At 40.4% G+C, this 20998-nt stretch overlaps 3 protein-coding genes across 3 annotated transcripts; 1 reads left to right on the forward strand and 2 right to left on the reverse strand.

The window, feature by feature from the left end:
* Positions 1-33: 33 nt before the first annotated feature.
* On the reverse strand, positions 34-5422 carry LOC130551599 (CREB-regulated transcription coactivator 2-like). The gene is made up of 5 exons (XM_057329329.1): positions 5127-5422; positions 2232-2333; positions 2042-2155; positions 1737-1798; positions 34-137 (listed from the first exon to the last, which is right to left on the reverse strand). Exons 1-5 carry the CDS (start codon positions 5295-5297, stop codon positions 62-64), a joined length of 525 nt encoding a protein of 174 aa, XP_057185312.1. The 5' UTR covers positions 5298-5422; the 3' UTR covers positions 34-61.
* A 275-nt stretch (positions 5423-5697) lies between these two features.
* On the reverse strand, positions 5698-9567 carry slc39a3 (solute carrier family 39 member 3). The gene is made up of 5 exons (XM_057329325.1): positions 9464-9567; positions 9253-9332; positions 7807-7979; positions 7620-7738; positions 5698-7539 (listed from the first exon to the last, which is right to left on the reverse strand). Exons 3-5 carry the CDS (start codon positions 7958-7960, stop codon positions 6853-6855), a joined length of 960 nt encoding a protein of 319 aa, XP_057185308.1. The 5' UTR covers positions 7961-7979; positions 9253-9332; positions 9464-9567; the 3' UTR covers positions 5698-6852.
* Positions 9568-10783: 1216 nt separating this feature from the next.
* On the forward strand, positions 10784-14689 carry creb3l4 (cAMP responsive element binding protein 3-like 4). The gene is made up of 10 exons (XM_057329323.1): positions 10784-10931; positions 11665-11775; positions 11891-12173; positions 12260-12375; positions 12446-12535; positions 12608-12714; positions 12786-12854; positions 12991-13075; positions 13154-13244; positions 13341-14689. The coding sequence occupies exons 1-10, from the start codon at positions 10884-10886 to the stop codon at positions 13640-13642; spliced, it is 1302 nt and encodes a 433-aa protein (XP_057185306.1). The 5' UTR covers positions 10784-10883; the 3' UTR covers positions 13643-14689.
* Positions 14690-20998: the final 6309 nt, after the last annotated feature.

Below are 20998 nucleotides of genomic sequence, written 5' to 3' on the forward strand. Positions count from 1 at the left end.
AGAGAGAGAGAGAGAGAGAGAGAGAGACAGAGACAGAGAGAGAGAGAGAGAGAGAGAGAGATCACCTGTTGAGTGCTGTGGTAGGAAGCTGATGGAATATCTGGCTCTTGTCCGTGGAAAAGTTACTGTTCCAGTTCCTTCATGATTGACAGAAAAACGTCTGTTATTTCCAGATGTGAGTGAGAAATAAAGAGGCGAGAGAATCAGAGAAGCGGAAGAGAAGAAGGAAAGAACGCTGAGCAGGGTGGATGGTCAGCAGAAGTGTTGAGCCGTTATGATGTTGAGAAGTTAAATGTGTTTATGTGCGTGTGTTAGTTTGGCTGATGTCAATAGAAAAGATTTCAGATGATTTATCGGTGAAAGCAGAACATTTCCTGACACCATGAGACCAGAAGAAGATTTACAAACACAGAAAAAGATCTTCTGACAGACACACACACGCCTGTTAAGCCCTTTTCACACACAGATCCTGGAAAACCAGGATCGTTATTTTGTTCATTCACACTGCCAGTGATTTTCTGGAATCTGTGCATGCGTCCACACACATCCCGTGAAGACACGTGACGTAATCTACTGCGATGTAATGTTTTGTGCATTTTTTTTTATCATGAAGATAGGGTTGATCACGGTGGTGTATTTAGGTGGCCAAATAGTGCAATTTGTTATTATTACTGCCTTCCTTTATTTATGGCCAAATAGGCCTAATAATCTCTATTCTTATGGCTATTATTCTGTAGTATATATTGTTGCCTTTTGCACATGACAAAGACGTCAATTTTAAAACAAACCTATTTTATTTATAATTTTTCTTGATAAATACAAAATGTCATATGAAAACAAATAAAAGCAAATTGTTCAGGCTTGTTCAGTGCAAATTTATAGAGCCTAAATGAAAAAATATAACGGAACGCTGCAAAGTAAAAATGAGCCAGTATTTTTGCAACATAGCCTAATGCAATACAAAAGGCACGGTATAATCATTTATCAGTAATACAATGTGCAAAAGTGTGAGTTTAAAAATAAGTTTATTGTTTTTTAAAAACACAGTTTGATGAAAATATATAAGAAAATAAAGAGATTTCTCCTCACTCTTTTATCACAGAAGGTGGCACTATGCACTAAAGTTGGTTTGCAATCTGCCATAAAATGTACACAGAAGAAGTACGGCCAGAATGACTCATCAGGAGAAGAATCAAAATACACTTTAATCGCATTAAACATTGTTTAAAGGAAACGCAGTCATTCCGCAATATTGTTTTTATCAACATTTAGAAAAACATCGCTTAACTTTTGCGCAAATCTGTAATGGAAACCTGGCTAGTGATAGAAACGCCAAATTTCGAATTAAAAACCCTTAATTTAAAGTTTTGAAAAAAAAAGAAACGTAATTTCAAGTTTAAACTGCATTTAGAAGCAGACAACGCTATTCTCGCATCTGACCTTAAGTTTAGTGATTAGGATTATAGCCAAATTATTTAGGATTTATTACAGATGTGCGTCTTCACTACACAGCTTTTACGGCATTGTTTCTGCCTTTTGTTCACACAGGGGGCTTTCCGGGACTCATCCCGCTAATGTTACTGGGTCCCCTTTCCGGAATCACTTTTCGGATCAATCCGGGATGCGTTTGCGTTCACACAGAAGGCACTCTGGCAATTTTTGGGCAATTTTCTGGGATCAGTGGGCTGTGTGAATGGGATTTTATTGAGACGAGTCACGACCAATGAGAATGTTACCTTCTCCAGCTGGAGTCAGGGGGCGGAGACAGATACATAGAGGCGCTGTGAGAGCTGTCCATCTAAGGTCAGAGGTCAAGGGTACAAACAGACAGACAAGACTAACACATTCACGCTGAACGTCCTGCGATCTGAAGCATGTTTGACTGAAATCTGTCCTCGCACTTTTATTCAGATCTATTTTGAAATGATGTCCAGTCATATGAGATGAAAACACTTTATTCTACACAACAGAGTCAAATGAAGTCAAATGAGCGCTCGCTGATGACCGTCATGTCTCTCTCATGTGTTGTACAGAAGGATACTTGTCTCCTGTAGGGTCTGCTGGGCGAGACGAAGTGTTTGTCTCTGTGGACTCTCTCCACCAGACCATGATGTCGTGTGGAGCGACAGGAGTCCAGAGGAGACTGAAACGAGCCCTGCCAGAAACACACACAGGGAATCATACACGCTTTAAAACAATCCACTCCACTCCTATCACAAACACACACTCACCTGCAGCTCTGACATGTTCCTGCCGATCTGGTTGACGTTGGGCAGAGATCCGCCGTAATACGGGCCCTGAGTTCTGGACAATCGGACCTTCTGTGCCTGAATCTGAACAATCAAACCAGCAGCTGTCAGAGCATCTTCACCAGTGAAAGAACACAAACACACCGAATGTGTTTCAACGGTAAAAAAAGTGTGATCTTGTGATTTAAGTGTGGACACTAAAAACAGGGGATGAGAATGAAACCAGCATAACTACACAGGTGTGACAACATGTTAACACAACAACTAAACAACTACAAAAAGTATTTCTAACATTACTTCAGACAGCTCTGCACTGACGGCGACTAGCAGCGAAGGAGCGTTGCGACGCGATCTCATTCATTTTAATGGCTACTTTCGGCGACAGTGACCGTTGCCGACAGGAAGTGGGCGTGTTTAGCGACGCGACAAAGTTGAGAATCGCTCAACTTTATGCAAATGATGAGCGACTACCAATAGGAGTACAGCAGTGAAGCTCACATCATCCGTCTCTCGTCAGTTACTGCAGGGCTTGATTGTAGCTGTTACTATAGCAATCAAAGCTCGGAACGCCTCGTCTAATGACCTCGTAGAAAGAGACTAGCGACACAATCTCTGGCGGTGTGAACGCACACTTGCAGAAAACAGTGTTGTGAATTACTACAGAATTCAGAAAGTCTCTCTCTCCCTCATGAGATGAAGGCACAGATCTTCTATGTGTGAGCTGTATAACGGTTTCAATGTATTCCGTGGTAAAAAAAGTCAACGTTTTTAAAACCACTCAAATGTTCTGTTATACTATTCCCAACACTGTAAGAAAAATCCTGTAAAAAACGGATAAAGTACCGGCAGAAAATTACCAAAACATTTTTCTTTATTTTACGGACATTTCCATTGATGCTAAAATGTAATTTAATGCAGTGCAAAATGTAAAATACAGGTAAAACAACTGTAAAAAATGAATAAGGAAAATTCCTTCATATTAATATATTGTACACTATTTTTACAATTTTTTTTAGAGTGAAGAATAAGATATGAGCTGTTTTTATGTCTCATCAAAGAGGGAAAGTGCAGGTTCTGTGCTGTTTTTTGTTTATGCTTAATTTGTGGTTTGCTCATCTGCACTTCATTTATTTTTATTTATATATTTATGTACGCATGTAAGTTTAATGACTAGAAATGCTTGTAACGAAAAGACTAGAAAGGGGTGCCATGCTTTAAAAACTTTGGGAAGCACTGATTTAACCTGACATACTGTTCATGTTTACTACCGATCCAAATACTTGGTGTTTCCTAAAAATGAAATGTATTGTGTTCAATGGTTTTTACCCAGACATTTAAAAGAACACATTTTAAAGCAGTAACCGGCATACCGTGAAACCACGATATTTAGGCTTAAGGTTATCATACTGCCAAAATCTCATCCCGGGCCATGCCTATATGTGAGCCGTATGACAGTCATAACATTATTAGTACTGTCAGAACTCAACAGTGTGAACAGATCATACATGAAGGCTGGTAGAAGTGCTTGATTCTCAATAGCCCACTGTACTTCTCACATGATTACTACAGTACTACATCATGTAACAAAACAAAACTGTATCCACAGTAACTATAGTGTTACAAGTCTGCTCCCCATGAAAGAATGAGTGTGTTATGGCTGAATTATATTTACATTTATGCATTTGTCACTGTAAGTGACTTACAGTCCATTCAAGCTATTGATTGTCATTTGATCAGTATTATGTGTCACATCCTTCTGTTCGTATGTTTAGTTTATATCGGTTATGCTGATGTAGATGGATATGGTTCTGCTCAAGTGTCTCCATCACCGTCCCTCATGTTTTATGTTTAAACACTTTAATGGAGGTACTTTCAATTTTGTTTGTCTGGGCTTCTTGTGTTTATATTTGATAAACCGTTTGTCAAATATAAACACCAAGAAATATAAGAAACACAGACCAACAAAAATGAAACTAAAATTACAAAATTATATGCGTTCTGCAGGCAAAGCGCAGACCCTAAATTGGTCTAAAAATTAGACTAAAATATATTTAACCATTTTAAATGATATAAGAAACACGCGTTCAAGAAACACTGCTGCAGTTCACACAAATAAGTGGCTATACACCGTTATAGCACATGATTGCCGCAGCACGAGCCCACGCGATATCGCGATAATTCATCCGTGCCGCGCTGCCCTACTAATAACACGATAATGTAGTTATGCCAGTTTCATTAATATGCTTTCATACTGTATATATACACACTAACCCTTAATCTGAATTGTTTTAATGACACTCGCACTGTACATACAAAAAGTATTATATGGTGTTATATATAGGTAGACTATAGTATCGTATTACATAATGTGGTGCTTTAACTGTGATTGACATCAGATAAACGAAATCACAACAGACATCACACTGACGGTAAAACATCTGTTATTCAAGCTCATTCATCTGCGACAGAACATAATTATATTTATTATTAACTTTTGTTACGATTCGCTGGGATAGAAATGACGATAAAATAAAAAATTAGATAAGAAATATGTGAGAGCTCGTGCTAATCTTTAGCAAAGCGCTTCCTGTCTGTTAGTCTCAACAATCACGCGCACATTTAACACGCATTCACTCATCTTTACTTTTATAATGCTTTTATTAACATCTGTAGTTTATCTACAATCAGTTTAGCCGCATTACTTAATGCCGTTTTCATTAAATCCGCGTTACTTCATTAGCTTCCGTTAGCTAGAATGCTAACTACCTGCTCGTGCGCACTCCCGCCACCCCCCGAGCGCGTTCCCGAAATCAAGAGAAAAACACGTATTTGACATTTTGAGAGGGATACCGGACCCCGTGAATGTGTGTGTGTTACCCGGGTGGAGGTGAGGTCCATCATGACCTCCTGAAACGCCGCGGTATCCTCCGCCTGTCTCTGCGTGTGCAGCGCGATCTTCTCGCTAAACTTTCGCGGGTTGGACGCGCCGTGATTCGGGCCCGGTGTCGGTCCGGGTCCGCAAACTCCTGCAGCACCTGCGGAGGACATGATGAACGAGCCCGAACTCACATACAGACCCACTGACACACACTGACTGACACACAGAGAGACAGCTGAGCCCTCTAGGGGCACGAGCGAGACTTGCACACATACACGCGCACAGTCACTCGCTGTATCCAGGGGCGGATTAAGGTGGTCAGGGGTGAGGCCCCCCTTAGGGCGCTTTCACGCTTGCAGTTTAGTTCGTAACGGGGCACGGTTTGCACGAAAAACCGCGAATGTAAAAGCTGTCACAAAAATCAGGTGCGCACCAGGGTACAGAACCCTGCGCATGCGCTTTAGCCGAATAGTAATCCCTAACACATCATGTACCAGTTTGAATGTTTATTGAGTATAGATTACTTGTTGACACTTCTGTTAATGTGTCTGTATTTACTCATATATGCTGTATGTAAACTGTAACACATAAACACATCTGCATTCAAAATGGCTTAAACACTAATACACACACACACACACGCGCACACACATTTTATTGACATGACAAAATGGACAGGCAGAGACGCACACTGTGTTCTGTATCTATAAACAAACTGAACAGAAACACAATTCAACTTTTATTGTAGCTTTTGTTAGCTTTGGGAAATCACTCTTACTATACTGTATTACTCTGTCAATTATGAACTAAATAATATAATACTGAACAGACAGTTGAAATTATTTTAAACGCTGAAACGAAACGATGAAAGTAGTAAAGGGCTAATGTCCAGGCAGCCAGTTGTTATGGCAGAAATAAGGCTCTTGTGTCACACTGAAGGGTTTATTTCATGATAACAGCTGACTGCTTGTACATTATCCCGCTTATTACACGGCTACTTGCCACATGAGAAGAAAACTGGACATGAAATGTGAAATATTTGATTAGCTCATTTTTACCGAATGCAGACCTTCTGTGAGGAAAAGCCGTTTACTTTCGGTTTTAAGGTAAGAAACGACATTCAGATGTCACGAACAGGCAATTTGGTTTAATCGTTTGTAAATATGTTATTAAAAGACATATTTATATTTAATTTGTCAAAACCTGTCAAAATCATTTGCTGCATCCGGGTTACCGTGTGTTATTCGTTTTGAGCGGTTGTTATCTGGGAATAACGAACCTGCAAATGTCGCGACTGGCCAATCAGAATCAAGCATTCCAACCAGCCGTGTAATAAGAGTTTAGATAATGAGCTAAATTCAACTAATTTAACTTGAGCAGTGCTAAACTGCACTGCTCAATTCAACTCTATTGACGTGTGTCTGACACAGCAGTGGCCAAAAGTCATGTCAAGGGAACATATTTGACCAATATTCACATTTAATCACCTTCAAATCCTCTTGACTCTTCTCAATGCTGAACTTCAGTTTACACTCCAAACTCAACTTGCATACAAGTTCTATAATACATCGTAAAGAATACGCTTGAATAAAGAGTGAAGACCTTAACAGTATGATTATAAAGATGCGTTCAGAGATCGATTGTAAGGCACAACCCAGGGTGCTTGACACGGAATGACTACACTAGTCTGTCTGCTACTGAAACACTGAACTCCTCGACAGAAGTTTATGTTTGAATGAATAAAACACCAGTAAAGACTGCAAAACCAGTTAGGAGAAAAGCTACTTTATGGATGCGATGCTTTGGAGAGGCCGGTCCGTGCCACATCAATGCCACGACGGTGACATTGATGAAGATCCCTAATGTCAGACCCTCTACCGCAGAATAAACCAGCTGGACCTGAGGACTGGGCTTCATCTCAGCCAGGACGCCGGCGAGTCCCATCCCGACTGGACTCATGACAGAGAAGAGAAGCAGAGCGGCGGCCACCGCTGTCCGGCGGAGATCAGAATGAATCAGTCGAAACGCCAGACTGACAGCGATGGTTCCCTCGCGAAGAACCGATGCCAAACAGATGTCCAGGAGCCGCTCTCGTCCCAGCTGCGCTCCTGCGGTCAGACCCTCGAAGACGGCGTATGGACACAGACTGAACAGAAGAAAAAACACCCGCAGAGCGGCGTGCGACCTCACGTCCTCTGGACAACAGGATCCGTCCGTCCCTGACGCTCGTCTCCGCATGAAGGGTGACTGTTGGTAGGAATGAGCGTCTCGCTGGAGACCGGAATCGAGCAGAGCTTCCTTCTCGCACGACAGATCGCGGGACTGGTCTCTGAAAGCCAGCAGGATTTGTTCCGCTACCAAGACGACCAGGAAGCCCATGACCAGAATGAACTCGGGTAAGGGGAAACGAAGCTGTTGACAGATCAGCATCGTCTCTGCGTCAACCGTGAGCTCAAAAGGATTTAATGAAGCGCAATCTCACGCAGACTCACCGTGACCCCCAGACGACCGAATGTCTGTTTCGTGTTGTCCAGGTAAACTGGGAGGCGCTCCAACAGTGCAGTCGCTAGAAAAACCCCACAGGCAAAGCTGGACATCAGACCTCGAGATCCTTGAACACAGATGAGAATCACACACACGGCTCCACCGCACTGAACACATCACAACACGCACACACACCTGAATCTGAGGTGAAGAACACACGGCGTCTCATGATCCACAGCGGACCGAAACCACACACAACACTGACACAGAACACAACGGACAGAGCAGACAGTCTGATGTAGAGCTCAGGTACAACAGACACCGGCGAGGTCTGATCTGAATCCATCATCACATGATCTCCATCACACCTGAAACACAACCACACGCTATTTAATAGGTGTTCGACTTGACGCGGCGCTGCGCAGATCGATCGAAATCTGACTTGAAGCAGTGCATGCCGGCCATTGCTGCATGGCATTAGGCCTACTTAACTTGCTGTGTTTCGATCTGAGGTCAGTAGTATTGTCAAAGACGGTTTTTATTAAAAGCTGCTAATATTAGTTAACTTTAAATCGACTCGTTTTGTATTAGTATGGGTCTATATATAGGCTAATATATCTATCTATATAATCTAAATGAGGAATAATCCCTTCAATGGTGGTTACAGAACACAACAAGGAACATAATATGCATTTCTGCCTAGACTATCTGCACTTACATGAAGAAAGAACTACAAACAAGTCTGGGGAAACGTTACAGAGTATTTCAACGCATAGTGTGCACACAGAAGTGACATGAGACCAGAGGTGGACAGTAGTGAAAGTCGCGGTACAAAGGTGCTCAAGCGTGGAACAGATCGTGCAGTGTCGTCGCTAAACAGAATTATCTACTACGTCATTATGCGCATGCGCGGACGGATCGTGCAGGCATCCCGGATCGTGTACCGACATGGGGTATTAAAGTAGCGCGAGAGCGTTTCGAGAAAAGCATCTCAGGAGCGGCTGCACCAGGCTGTGATGACGACACGGCTTTTCATGATTGGCTAGACAACGATCACGTGCGTTTCGGGTTTATTATAACGCCTTCAGTTCAACTAATACTTATTAATGCATGTTTTTAAAACAGCTAAAACTCTGTTCGTACAAATATAATAAACATGTTATTTTGTGTTGTTTAATAAAATTAAAATAAAATGAATACAGACTCCGTTGGTAATTTAATAATATATTCTTATGTTTACCATGAACTTTAGGCACACGGTGTTAAGCAGCACATAACATTTGCAATATGAAGAGTTTATGGTTGCTACTTTTTAATTTAAACGTTTGTTTATTGGACAAATCCACTATTCTAATCCACTTCAATCGCACTTTGAAAAGAAAACACGTCACTACGGCAAGCAGCAGGTGTGCGACTTGACTGCTTCTTTTTCAACTCCTCCCTCGACTGCATATCGGTCTGCGCAGCGCCGCATGAGCTCGAACACACCTATTCTCTCTGGAATGTTTGTCATATGTCACAGCACCAGTTGATGTAAATAACTGAAACGACATCTCTTCTGAAACTACACGCACTGAAAAAACGTCCTTCAAGAGAGAATGCCACACATCGTTATAGTTGTCAAAACTACCAGGTACTTACCAGTAAAAGTAAAGTTTAGTTCTTTGTGTCCTGGATAGTCGACTCTTCTCCAATATAAACTTTTTCCATCTGTAAATGAGCTTTAACACAAAACACACACATCGAGACTAAAAGCAAACTAACGGTCACTATCGGTTCTGCTTACAGAAGCACATTACTCTCGTCATTTATAAAACAGAATTAATATCAATATCAAATCATTTGTATTTACATTATTCGGACTTTGTTCGAAGCTTTATGTTGAGGATTGTTCCAGTGGTGGGCTCGAGCTCAGTTCCTGTTTTCGGGAAGCGGTGAGTCACTGTTCTCTGAATCGGATTCATTTTAACGAGTGATTCAGTTGAACGAACGTTTTTGGGTGTTCAATTCAATTCCACTAGTTTTTCCTACAAGATTCAGTTCAAAGGTTTGACTCATTCGCGAATCAGATATCGTGATTCAGACAAACTTTTATTTTTTATTCATTCATGAGTATTACACTTGTAATTAACCACAATACATAAAAACACTTGCCAGTGTTAACAAAAAACAAGGTAATAAAATGACATTTTACGAAAGACACAAAGGATGAATACAGAGATACAGTTTTCAGATTTCAAATTAGTAGAACTTCGGATAGTTTCCACATATTCATCTAGGTCAACTTTGAACAAAGAAAATAGAGGTTTAGAGCCAGTAAACTTTTGTTTATGAATGTGAAATTTAGCTAACAAAAGACATATTAATTTTGTAAAAGTCTATTGTATTTTCGTGTGAATAGTCAAACAATCCAAAGAAAGCATCTTTAAAACAAAAAGAAAAGTCACTTACAAAACAAGATTGGATAAACTAAAAAGTTTTGGAGTAGGTGCATTGCCAAAACAAATGAATGAAGTCTTGTCTAAACTAGCACACAGGCAGCAGCACCAGCCGCTAGCCAAACCCGAGCACGGGTCCGAGAGTTACGGCGCATCGCCTATTTCACAGACAGCAGCGTTTACTCCCTCTCTGATACCACGTGCAAAAAATCTAACTGTTTTTGAACTTTTTGAAACCTACAAATGGTGAACAGAAGTATAGACTGCTGAAATCACATACGAATAATGATGCTGAAAACGTTTACAGTTGTAAAGGTGAAACTACGCAGTGGAAAATGAGAAAAGCAAAAGTATTATTTATACCAGTGGTTCTCAAACTGGGGGCCGTGTCTCCTGGGGGCCCCCAAGATGGTTCCAGGGGGACCACAGATTTTGTGGCATTTTAGAAATATAGATATTTATCATACATTTTGTGCAATCAAACATCAGAAAAACAACACGACCAACCAAAAGAATTGATGTTTTAGCATTGTTTAACTGAATATTTTCTTGGTTTAATTAAACTTTTAAGTTTAAGATTATAAGTCTTTATTTGGGGGGCCGCAAAGCAATGCACTCTTCACAAATGGGGCCTTACAACAAACAAGTTTGAGAACCACTGATTTATACTCATCCTTGTGCTTGGGGTGGGGAGTTGTGGGAAGTGTGTCGTTTCCAAACTCCGCCCACACGCGTTCAACGCGGATGTGAATCAATAGATCCAGAAGATCCGGATCCTGATTGATGAATATCCGTGTTAACCTCACAGTCAGAGCAAACACGCGTGAGTGAAGAATGCGAGAAGCAGATATCGTGTCCGGGAACATCACATCCACAGAGAAAGTGAGTCAACTTCTGCAGGAAACAATTTAAGCACAATATGCGTTGACAGCTCGTGTCAGACACATTTGTTTTGATGCTGCGGTCTCTTTCTCATTTGTTTACTCCGCATTGTTGGTGTCGTTTACTTTCTGTATTCTTAAAGAAAACCACGAAACGTTATTAAAAGTAACTGTGTTTCAGTGTTTGTAAGGTGAAGAACAGGATTCTTTTTGCTGTATGTTGTTGAAACTCTTAACAGGATCTGACAGATTGCTCCTCCTGTCACGTGACACAATACTGTAACTATTGCCTAAATGTATGCCAAGCTGTTTGAAACTATGCAGGATTGGGAAAGCACTCTATAAATACAACTGAATTGAAATCGAATTGAAGAATAGTTAAATGTCATTGTGCCAAATATTCTCTTCTAAAAAATGTTGATAAATCTGCAGAGGTATGTAGATTTGCTTCTATATAACATACAGAAACCCTGCAATTAATTCGGCAGTATTCATGTCACCTCACTAAATGTGCCTCACTGTTTCTAACAACTAAGAAAGTTTCTCATTTTTGTTCAAATTCATATTTAGTTTAGTAATTTAAACAGCACCACATTTGTCTCAAGCTGTGACCACCACAGGTGAAATTCAGCCCATTTACTGTGGACGTCATCCACATTCTTAATTGAAACTTAAAGTTCTTTTAAGCCACTGTGAACAATTGAGTGAATGTGATCATATTTGTGTTGCTGTAGAATGGAGAAGATGCTGACGAGGTCTTGGAAGAGTCTCATCTGCTTCTGGATGACGCGTGTTCTGGGATTCTTTACCCTGGACTGGAGACCTGGAACACTGAATCACATTGTGTGAGTGTTGCTCTCATTTAACACGATTCACTGAATCACTTCGTGACTTCGGACTGAATCGTGTGAGTCACACCGTCCTGTACTCTGTGATAAAGCATCACTCAATGTCTTACAGGATTTGAACGACAGTGAATCTGAGGAGGTTCTGAACGCCATAAACCCAAACGAGGTTTACACATCATCACCATCAGCAGCAGCAGCAGCAGGCGTGCAGGAGGTGTTGTCAGAGAGCGACAGCGGACTGTCTGAGGATCTGTGTTCTGATGGATCGCACGAACAGATGCTCAACGTCCAGCAGATGCCTGCGGTCTATCAGGTGGTTTATGACATCAGCAGTCTGGGGGCCGTCATCACGGAGCGGGGGCCGCCACACATGGACGTCATCTCTATACAGCTGGGTGACCATCATCTCTCTTTACTTCACTGTCTGTGACATACGTGATGATGTCAGATGTCCGTTTACTGATGTCTTCTCTCTCTTCAGACGACTGGAGCTCTCAGATGTTGTTGTCAGATTCCTGTGTGGTCAACGAACTGGTGTCACCTGTCAAAATGGAGAGTGACGACACACAACAAACACACACGCCAGACAGCTCTTTGGTACAGTTTTTATTATGATGATGTTGAGACTGTTCTGGAGACCCCGTGTTGATTGAGAATCTGTCATCAGGTTTATCCTGAACTTCAGCTGACAGAAGAGGAACAGTCACTTCTGAATCAGGAGGGAATCGCACTGCCCAATAATCTGCCCTTAACTAAGGTCACATGTGTGCTGTGTGTTGTGTTGTGTTGTGTTGTACAGCACTGACTGAACTGTGTTTGAATCTCACAGGCTGAAGAGAGGATTCTGAAGAAAGTGAGACGGAAGATTCGTAACAAATTGTCAGCGCAGGACAGTCGCAGAAGGAAGAAAGATTATATCGACGGCCTGGAGAGCAGGTGACATATTGACTCCCGTGTCAGTAAAATCTGTCTGTGTGTTTTCATTTATATGTGTGTGTGTGTTTTAGGGTGGCTGCGTGTTCAGCTCAGAACACAGATTTGCAGAGAACGGTGGAGCAGCTGGAGAAACACAACATGTACGTGTAATAGAGATGACGGGTGACAGGTGATGTCACCGGTTGCTTGTAAACAACTGTTCAGAACGCGTGATCCGGTTCTTGCTCTGCTGTGTTTTCTGTCGTTGATGAATCAGTGGCATGTGTTTGGTTGCAGGTCTCTTGTGGCTCAGCTGCGCAAACTGCAGTCTTTGATCAAGCAAACGGCCACGAAAGCTGCGCAGACGAGCACGTGTCTCATGGTCAGATCTGATCTCTTGAACATCGGATGAATCTTTTAGTTTCAGCAGTGATTTGATGTGTGTTTTCTCTCTTCACAGATCATCATCTTCTCTTTGGGTCTGATCATATTCCCCAGTTACAGTCCGTTCAGATGGCGCTCGGCGGAGGACAGCTACGCTTCGTCTGCCGGTGAGACAAATATCATAACATCAATCTGTGTGCAATGACAAAAACCGACAGCGTTGTCTCGTGTGAACCGTAATGCGTGTTTTTTTCTCGCTGCAGTGATGTCCAGAAATATCCTGAACGATGTGGCTTCGCTGTCACTCTCTGAGGACGTGGGGCAAGATGAGCCGATGATTTCAGATCCTCCCACGGATCACAGTCGATCGGACGCGGCAGAGGTGATGTTGGACGTGCCGCAGGTGTCAGAAGATGTGGCGGGTCAGCGGGGGTCAGTGCTGGAGAACGACACGGCTGTGACTAAAGGAACCGCGAACACTCCCGCCGTGGGTTTCATCGCACCTGTGGCGACAGGAAACGCAGCGACAGATGCAGGCAAACCTCCACACGCTGATGAAATGTGAAGAATCCTCCGGCGTGGGCTGCGGCTCTGGGTGTGGCCGGTTCTTTTGTGCGAGTGCATGTTTGAATGAAAGCCAATGTGTGTTTGTCTGTTGGCCGTCAGTCGGGTGGCTTTATTTATTCTCGCTGGTGTTGAAAGACCGTTAAAGGTGTGTTTTCTCTAAACTACTGCCGACTGACAGTTTGTTTTCCTGAAATATTTTGCATCATGCAAAGCAAAATGTAAAGTGTTTTTAAGCCCATGCCTTGGTGGATTGTTGAGAAAACAAAAGAAACTTTGATAATGGAGGAGAAAATGCATTTGTTGCTGTTGACCTCTAAGGCTGGCGAGTATTTTGGCATAAATTTCTTTCACTTGGTTGAAGCCATCAAATCAAATCAGACGTGTTGTGTGACGGCTCTCTTTACACGTGCAGTCTGAGATCATCAATCAAATCAATTTAAGATCCAGTTAGAAATCAAACACTATAAAGAGTACGCTGTTTTTTATATAATGTCCTGATCCATCTGTATCATGTGAATTATTTTACGTTATTGGGCTTTGCAGTTTCAGATAATAAGAATAAATGTTATAGTTTTATTTAATGACTTTTTGTTCACGAAAAGCTTTTGTTTGTACGATATTGTCCTTGATTCAGATTATCTGAGGATGTAATGACTCTGATTTTATATTTTGTCATTTGAATTCATTTTTTTGCCAGAATGTAATTGTGAAACTCAAAGCTGTAAAAACACATTCATGTTTCTGACAACTTCATGCAGAGTACGAAAAAAATACACAATCAGAAATGTGCACAAATATCTTTATTTAAAAATATTGTTGAGACATTTCAATCCCCTGTTGCTTTTCCAGAATGTGTTGTGGAGAAGATGAAGAGTGAAATCCAGAGCACGCGGAGTCTTCCTCACGTTGAGCTCTTCATCAGATGCTGATGTGTGACTGATTCAGATCACCTGCAGCTCACACACAATCCCACATTTATATGCAATGAATGAATAAATGAAAGTGAGAATAAAGGAGCCTTTAATAAATTCATGTAGAAACAGGATTTGTCTGTGACGCTCTTCTGTGTTAATCTACTCACACAAGCACTGTGACACTACAGATATTTGATTGTGACTTGTGGAGTACACTCAGCAATATTAGGGTCATTCAATCTGATTGTTTTAATAGGACTAGGTGTTATAATCCCACTATATCAGCACAGTTGAATTGCCCAATGGGACATTTCCCACGCTTAAGCATGGCGGGGGGAGCAGTCAAGAATATGAATAGAGGAAAGGAGTCTGAGGATTCACTGGTTCGTCGGGTAGGCATCCTCTATGTTTGGGGGATAAATGATTATAGAAATACATAGCATACTTGCCTTTCCTTGCCATTATCAGAGAGACATCTCATGAGTTGTCTGTCCCACTTTCATCACATCCATTTTCCTGGGTGAGGTGCTGCTGATAACGCCCTTTGTATGGTTCCCATCAATGCGACACATGGTCAGTTGTGCACCTCAGCCTCATTAGGAGTTTCGGCCCTTTATCACAAGACACCCTCAGCCAAGGGAGGCCCACCGCAGGTTGATCAGACCTGGGTGTATGTCGCATTGTTACAAGGTCATCTGGCAGCCCATGCTGTGTCCATCCGCCTAAACCACAACCATTGGCTTCTTCTTTCTGCATCGCCATGAGGAAATTCGCAGAGTTCTTCCGGAGATCGGAGTGTTCAATGAAGTTTGCCGAAGTAGTTTGCCGGAAAGTCAATCTCAAAGACATGAGACAGGTCCCAGGGGAGTTGAACTGCCGAGCTGAGCAAAGAATGAGTCGCAGGATGCTGGTCTTAAGCTCATACATGCCACGCCCTCAGCGGGTCAACGGGCCAATGTATAGCAGCCATCGGTGAGCGGGAAATTCGTTCTTTATCTCTTTCTCCACACCTTATTTGCATGTTTATGGATGCCAAATTGAACTTATTAACTAAAGTTATTATAAAAAACATATGATGCACGACGGGTTCACATTCTATACATCATTGTGCAGGAAACTTAAAGAGACTGATTTCGGTACTAAACATGCGAGTACATGAAGTCACATTAGGGCACACAAGAATTCATCAGTCAGCCATTAACTCTAGAAAATGAATACACACAAGATATAGAACAACCTGAACATGTATAAGGTTACAGGTAGACTAGTTATAGGAATAGCATGCAAGAGGAATATGTACAGTATATATAAATACAGTTTGGACAGTTTATTGTGGCTGGTTTTAGAGAATACCCTTCCAAGGTGTGTTGTGTATTGGAAGGTCCTCTGGTGTTATCCAGGCCATCTGCTGTCTCTCAATATGGGAGAGGGCTTCGTTCCCCACATGCAGTCCCTTTGAAGTTAGGGTTGAGAATTATAAACTGTCCTGCTGGGGTTGAGGTGAGATAACCATTTGGTGGCGATGGTTAATCTTCCCTCTCCCCTCAGAACTTTGGAGCCGAGAGAGAAGGCTTAAGGGGAAAATTACACTTAAGGTGCTTTATGCAACCGGGCGCGGATAATTAAATACCAAAAAACATGAATTGATGGTTTTTGGCAGACCAAAGAAATAAACATGTCTTTTCATATCTATACAACGGCATAACAATGTCTGACAACAATATAATGAAGGAAAATGTGCAAAATGCCCTAATCTCTAAACCTGCACAGAACATACATTCATTTCAACATGAACAACTTTAAAAGAAAACTAAAGTGTTGTTTTCTGCTGAACTGAGATGAAAAAATAGCAGCATCAAGTTGTGACTGATCATCATCTGATAACATCTCTTCTTGTGGCTGGTGCAGCTGAAGGGGGGGGGTTGTTTAATATTTTCTTTTAGTTCATGTCTTTATTTTCCTTCTAAACGTGTTTCACACGCAGCCTTCATGCACTCTTTTACTTTTCCCCATCAGTAAAGGGCTTGTTGTGTTTTCCTAACATCCACTGTGAACATTCATATGCTGGTTGTTGGGCGGTAAGTGAGGGAGGAGGACCCGTGTAGATCGCTCCTACTGGGCTTTGAGCTCATATATGTCCGTGTCCTTACCTCGGACTGCTGCGGGCAAGTTTCTTCAAAGTGTCTCTGTCTAGTTTCATAATGCAGTTTAAGGTTTCCACTTTTGACAACCGCAACAGACTCCGAGCAAATGAGACAAACCAGCCTCGTGCATGTCGATGCAGGAAGAATAAATGCAAATCTCTCGACCCATTCATCTCGGAAAACATGGTTTTCAGCATCAACTTTTCTAACTTTTGAAAAGGACATTGTTTTTCAGTCACTGACAGTTACATCTGTCTGCGCGCTGTGCAGCGAGTCTGTCTCGACTCTCTTCACTCATCAACGTCTGTACGTAGCAACAGTGCGCATATGTTAACTGTCCTTGGCGCCGTAGGACCCAAACTGCTACTGAGCGGACCTTGATGTGCCTGCTATAAATTTGATTGCATTAGAAAATAATGTTAGGCGTTCATTTATTTATTACGTCAAAAGGCTTTCAGGTCTGGACGGAAAATGGCAAATGATATGGTCCATGCAACAAAAATATCTTCTCTCAAACAAAGTCAAAGAAATATCCTTTAAACTACCATGACATTTACCCTACCAAAACTTTTCTAAAGAAAAAATTTGGATCTGACTTTGACACATTTTGTCAGAATGACACTGAAACACTTATTCACTTGTTTTGGTCGTGGAACTGTATTCAGCAACTTTGGAAACATGTCGGTTCGTTTATTTCAAATACTACTTTGAATGTTTTTTATGAGCCCAAAAACTGTTATTTTGGGATTTTTCGAAGGTGACCAAAATGCTTGTTTTATAATCAACCAAATTCTTTCTCTATGTAAATTTTATATACATAAATATAAATTTTCTAATTGCAAACCTATTTTTGTAGTCTTTCTACAAGAGATAAAACGGTATTTAAAAACAGTTGTTTTCTTCTAATATGAAAGCACAAAGAACTTGTAAAATTTGCACGGCTTATAAACTGTTCAACCTATTTAATTTGTAAAAAAAATTATTTGTTTTTTGTGTAATTCCCTCTCCTGTTTTTATTTTTGTGTTTTGATTGTTTGTTTTTGTCTTGTTTGTTTCGAGCCATGGTAATGTTTTATTTTCTCTCTTTTCATTAATCTAAGTGTTTCTTAATGTTATGTTATGTTTATGTTGTAACATTGTTTTGTTATAACAAAATGTTCAATAAAGCATTAAAAACAAGACAGGCACATTGACAGCGCACACACACACACGCACGCACGCACGCACGCACGCACGCACACACACACACACACACACACACACACGCACGCGCACACACACACACACACACGCACGCGCACACACACACACACACTTGACTTCAGGGATGTGATTGTTTGACGGACAGCGTGTTAAATTAAGGTAAAACATTTATAAATGGGTCATTCACACGAACTACCTGAATGTACATAAGTGTAATGAATCTTTCCGCCATCTTGCTGTCGTGTGGCGTGACAACATGTAACTGTTAGTCCGTGTTTGTACATTTTTACAACCCTGTTTACATATTACAGAAAGGTTAAAAGAAAGTTGTTTAAAATAGTTGCAGATGATTTTCAAACATTGACCTGTCCATCCACGCACACACACACAAGCATTTTCTCTTCTCTTGGGGTGTGAAGTGCTGGTTTTGTTTGTCTCTTTCATGTGTAAATCTCATTTCTGTCAGCGATTTATTTATGAGTTCTGACAGAACTGTTCTGTCACAAACATTGACTCCTGTTCACTCATGTGTTTCGTTTTCTATCATGATACGGATGTTTTTCTTTTATTACCTCACTCTCTATCATTTACACAGATTCAAGAAAACCTCCAGAAATAATGAATAAATGAATGAATTATTTCATATTTTTTGTATTTCAGATCATTTCTGACTTCTTTATCTTTTCTACTCTATCTATATAAAAAGACTTCGCTCTGTCCACTGTAGTTAGGCTTTGTGAGACATGTTTTATTGCACTTATGCTTTTTGTTTTCCTAATGTTGACCCAATTGCTTCCATTGTTTATGGGATTCCTTTTGTGCCAATAAGAATGAACGCAAACTTTTAAAAAACGAACAAAAATATACAATGAGAAAGAAAAAAAACACTTTGATAATGAAAACAATAAACTCAGTTGCAAGAATGTGACATGATTTCTTAACAATTTTCTAAGTTTCGTTTTTGCAAATAATAGTTTTGAATTCGCTGCTAGATTTTTAATTTGCGCTTTCCGAGTTTTCGTTTACGCTTCGCAATTTTTCGTTCGCCTTTCTGGCACAAATCTCACGTGTAGGCAGGACTTATGGCCGCTTTACGCTGATTGGCTAGTGAGTTTTTGATTGACAGCTCCCTGACAAGGAAGTCGATACTGAAGACAGTACAGTGCAACGAATCTTAGAGAATGATCTGCATGCTGTTATCTCTATTGTTTGTACTTAAAACTACTTTCTTATTTAGTTAGTATATTAGTAATTGGTATTTGAAGTTGGTAAGTCATGCGCGGTGTGGATCCAAGCGTCCTCCTCATCCTCAGGTAAATGAATGTAATTCAGATAATAAAGAAAATCGCTAAAAGTTGTATTCCTGTACAGTAGCAATTCTGTCTTTACTTAGCTCGTTCATTGTGTGCTTTATACTTTCTGTCAGGTATTATTTTATGGACTGTAAGATTATTTTCTTAAAAAGTAACGAACAACTTGCATTATAACATCTAATAAAGACATGTTACAGATTATTGGGTTGTGAGAAAAACGTGCTAAATGAAAACATTGCTGCATAGTTACTGTACAGAGATTAAAACTTTTAGCGATTTTATTATCTCGGTTACATAAATGTACCAGAGGGTGACTTGTGTCCAGCTGAGGAGGAGGATGACGATGTTGCTCTTGCAAACAGTCTCCTTTTAAAGAATTAAGTCCACTTATAAGTCAAGTATCTTTCTTTTTAAACTCCTGGTGAATGTACAGTATTATACCCCTTTCTTTACATTCACAGAAAGTACACCTCATAAAACACTACCAATACATTCAAATGACATTTATGTTTTTTAAACGCTACAACAAAACAAATTCATAAGGTGACACAATTAGAGGCCTTTAGAATGTTTTATTCATTTAGTCTGCCTCTTGCAAACAACTATTTCATTATGTATTTACACACCTACATAAAACAGGTTAAAGAAAAGCAGAAGAGAGACTTCTTAAACTATAAACAAATATTTACAGATAGAAACAATACATAAAATGCCACCACGATTATAATGTATAAATTAGAAATATGAACTGGAAGCATAACACTTTATTGTATATCTCCTCAAAACTATCTAGGCATCTCGTTTTCCTGATATCATTGTAATTATAAATTATAGACTGCTGTCTTGACGGCCTCTAAACCCATGTAGTTGTAAAACCTGCGTGTGAATATGGCTATCGTTATCTATCCTGTCTTTACTCGACGTTAGCTTGTTGTTACGGCGTGATAGAGCCTGGAAGCGTGTCCAACTTTTAAGTGCGTGAAAGTTGGCAACCCTGCTAATATACTAACAAAATAAGAAAGTAATTTAAGTACAAACACTAAAACAATACTATACAGAAAACCGCAAGCAGATTGCTCTCTAATCCGCTGCACTGTCTTCAGTTTCGACTTCCTGGTCAGGGAGCTGTCAATCCAAATCTCACTAACCAATGAGAGTAAAGTGGCCATAAATCCCGCCACACGTGAGATTTGTGCCAGAAAGGCGAACGAAAAATTGAGAAGCGTAAACGAAAACTCGGAAAGAGCAAATGAAAAATCTAGCAGCGAATTCAAAACTATTATTTGCAAAAAAGAAACTTAAAAAATTGTTAAGAAATCATGTCACATTCTTGCAACTGAGTTTATTGTTTTCATTATCAGTGTTTTTTTTCTTTCTCATTGTATATTTTTGTTCGTTTTTTAAAAGTTTGCGTTCATTCTTATTGGCACAAAAGGAATCCCATAATTGTTTACCCAACTTGTAAATCGCTTTGGATAAAAGCGTCTGCTAAATGACTAAATGTAAATGTAAATGTTTCTACTTTATTTCATAGCTCAGTTTACACACATAAAATTGAAAAATAAAAATCGTAATTAAAATTCTAGTAATGTTAACAGTACCACTAATAGAGAATGTGGAGCTGCAGAGGGGAGCACATTAAAGGAACAATACGGCATTTTTAGGAGGATCTATTGACAGAAATACAATATAATATTCAAAACTATTTCTTCAGAGGTGTATAAAGACCTCACGCAATGAACCATTATGTTTGTAATACCTTAGAATAAGATGTGTATAT

Source organism: Triplophysa rosa, linkage group LG3 (assembly GCF_024868665.1).
Source record: "Triplophysa rosa linkage group LG3, Trosa_1v2, whole genome shotgun sequence".
Taxonomy (NCBI): domain Eukaryota; kingdom Metazoa; phylum Chordata; class Actinopteri; order Cypriniformes; family Nemacheilidae; genus Triplophysa; species Triplophysa rosa.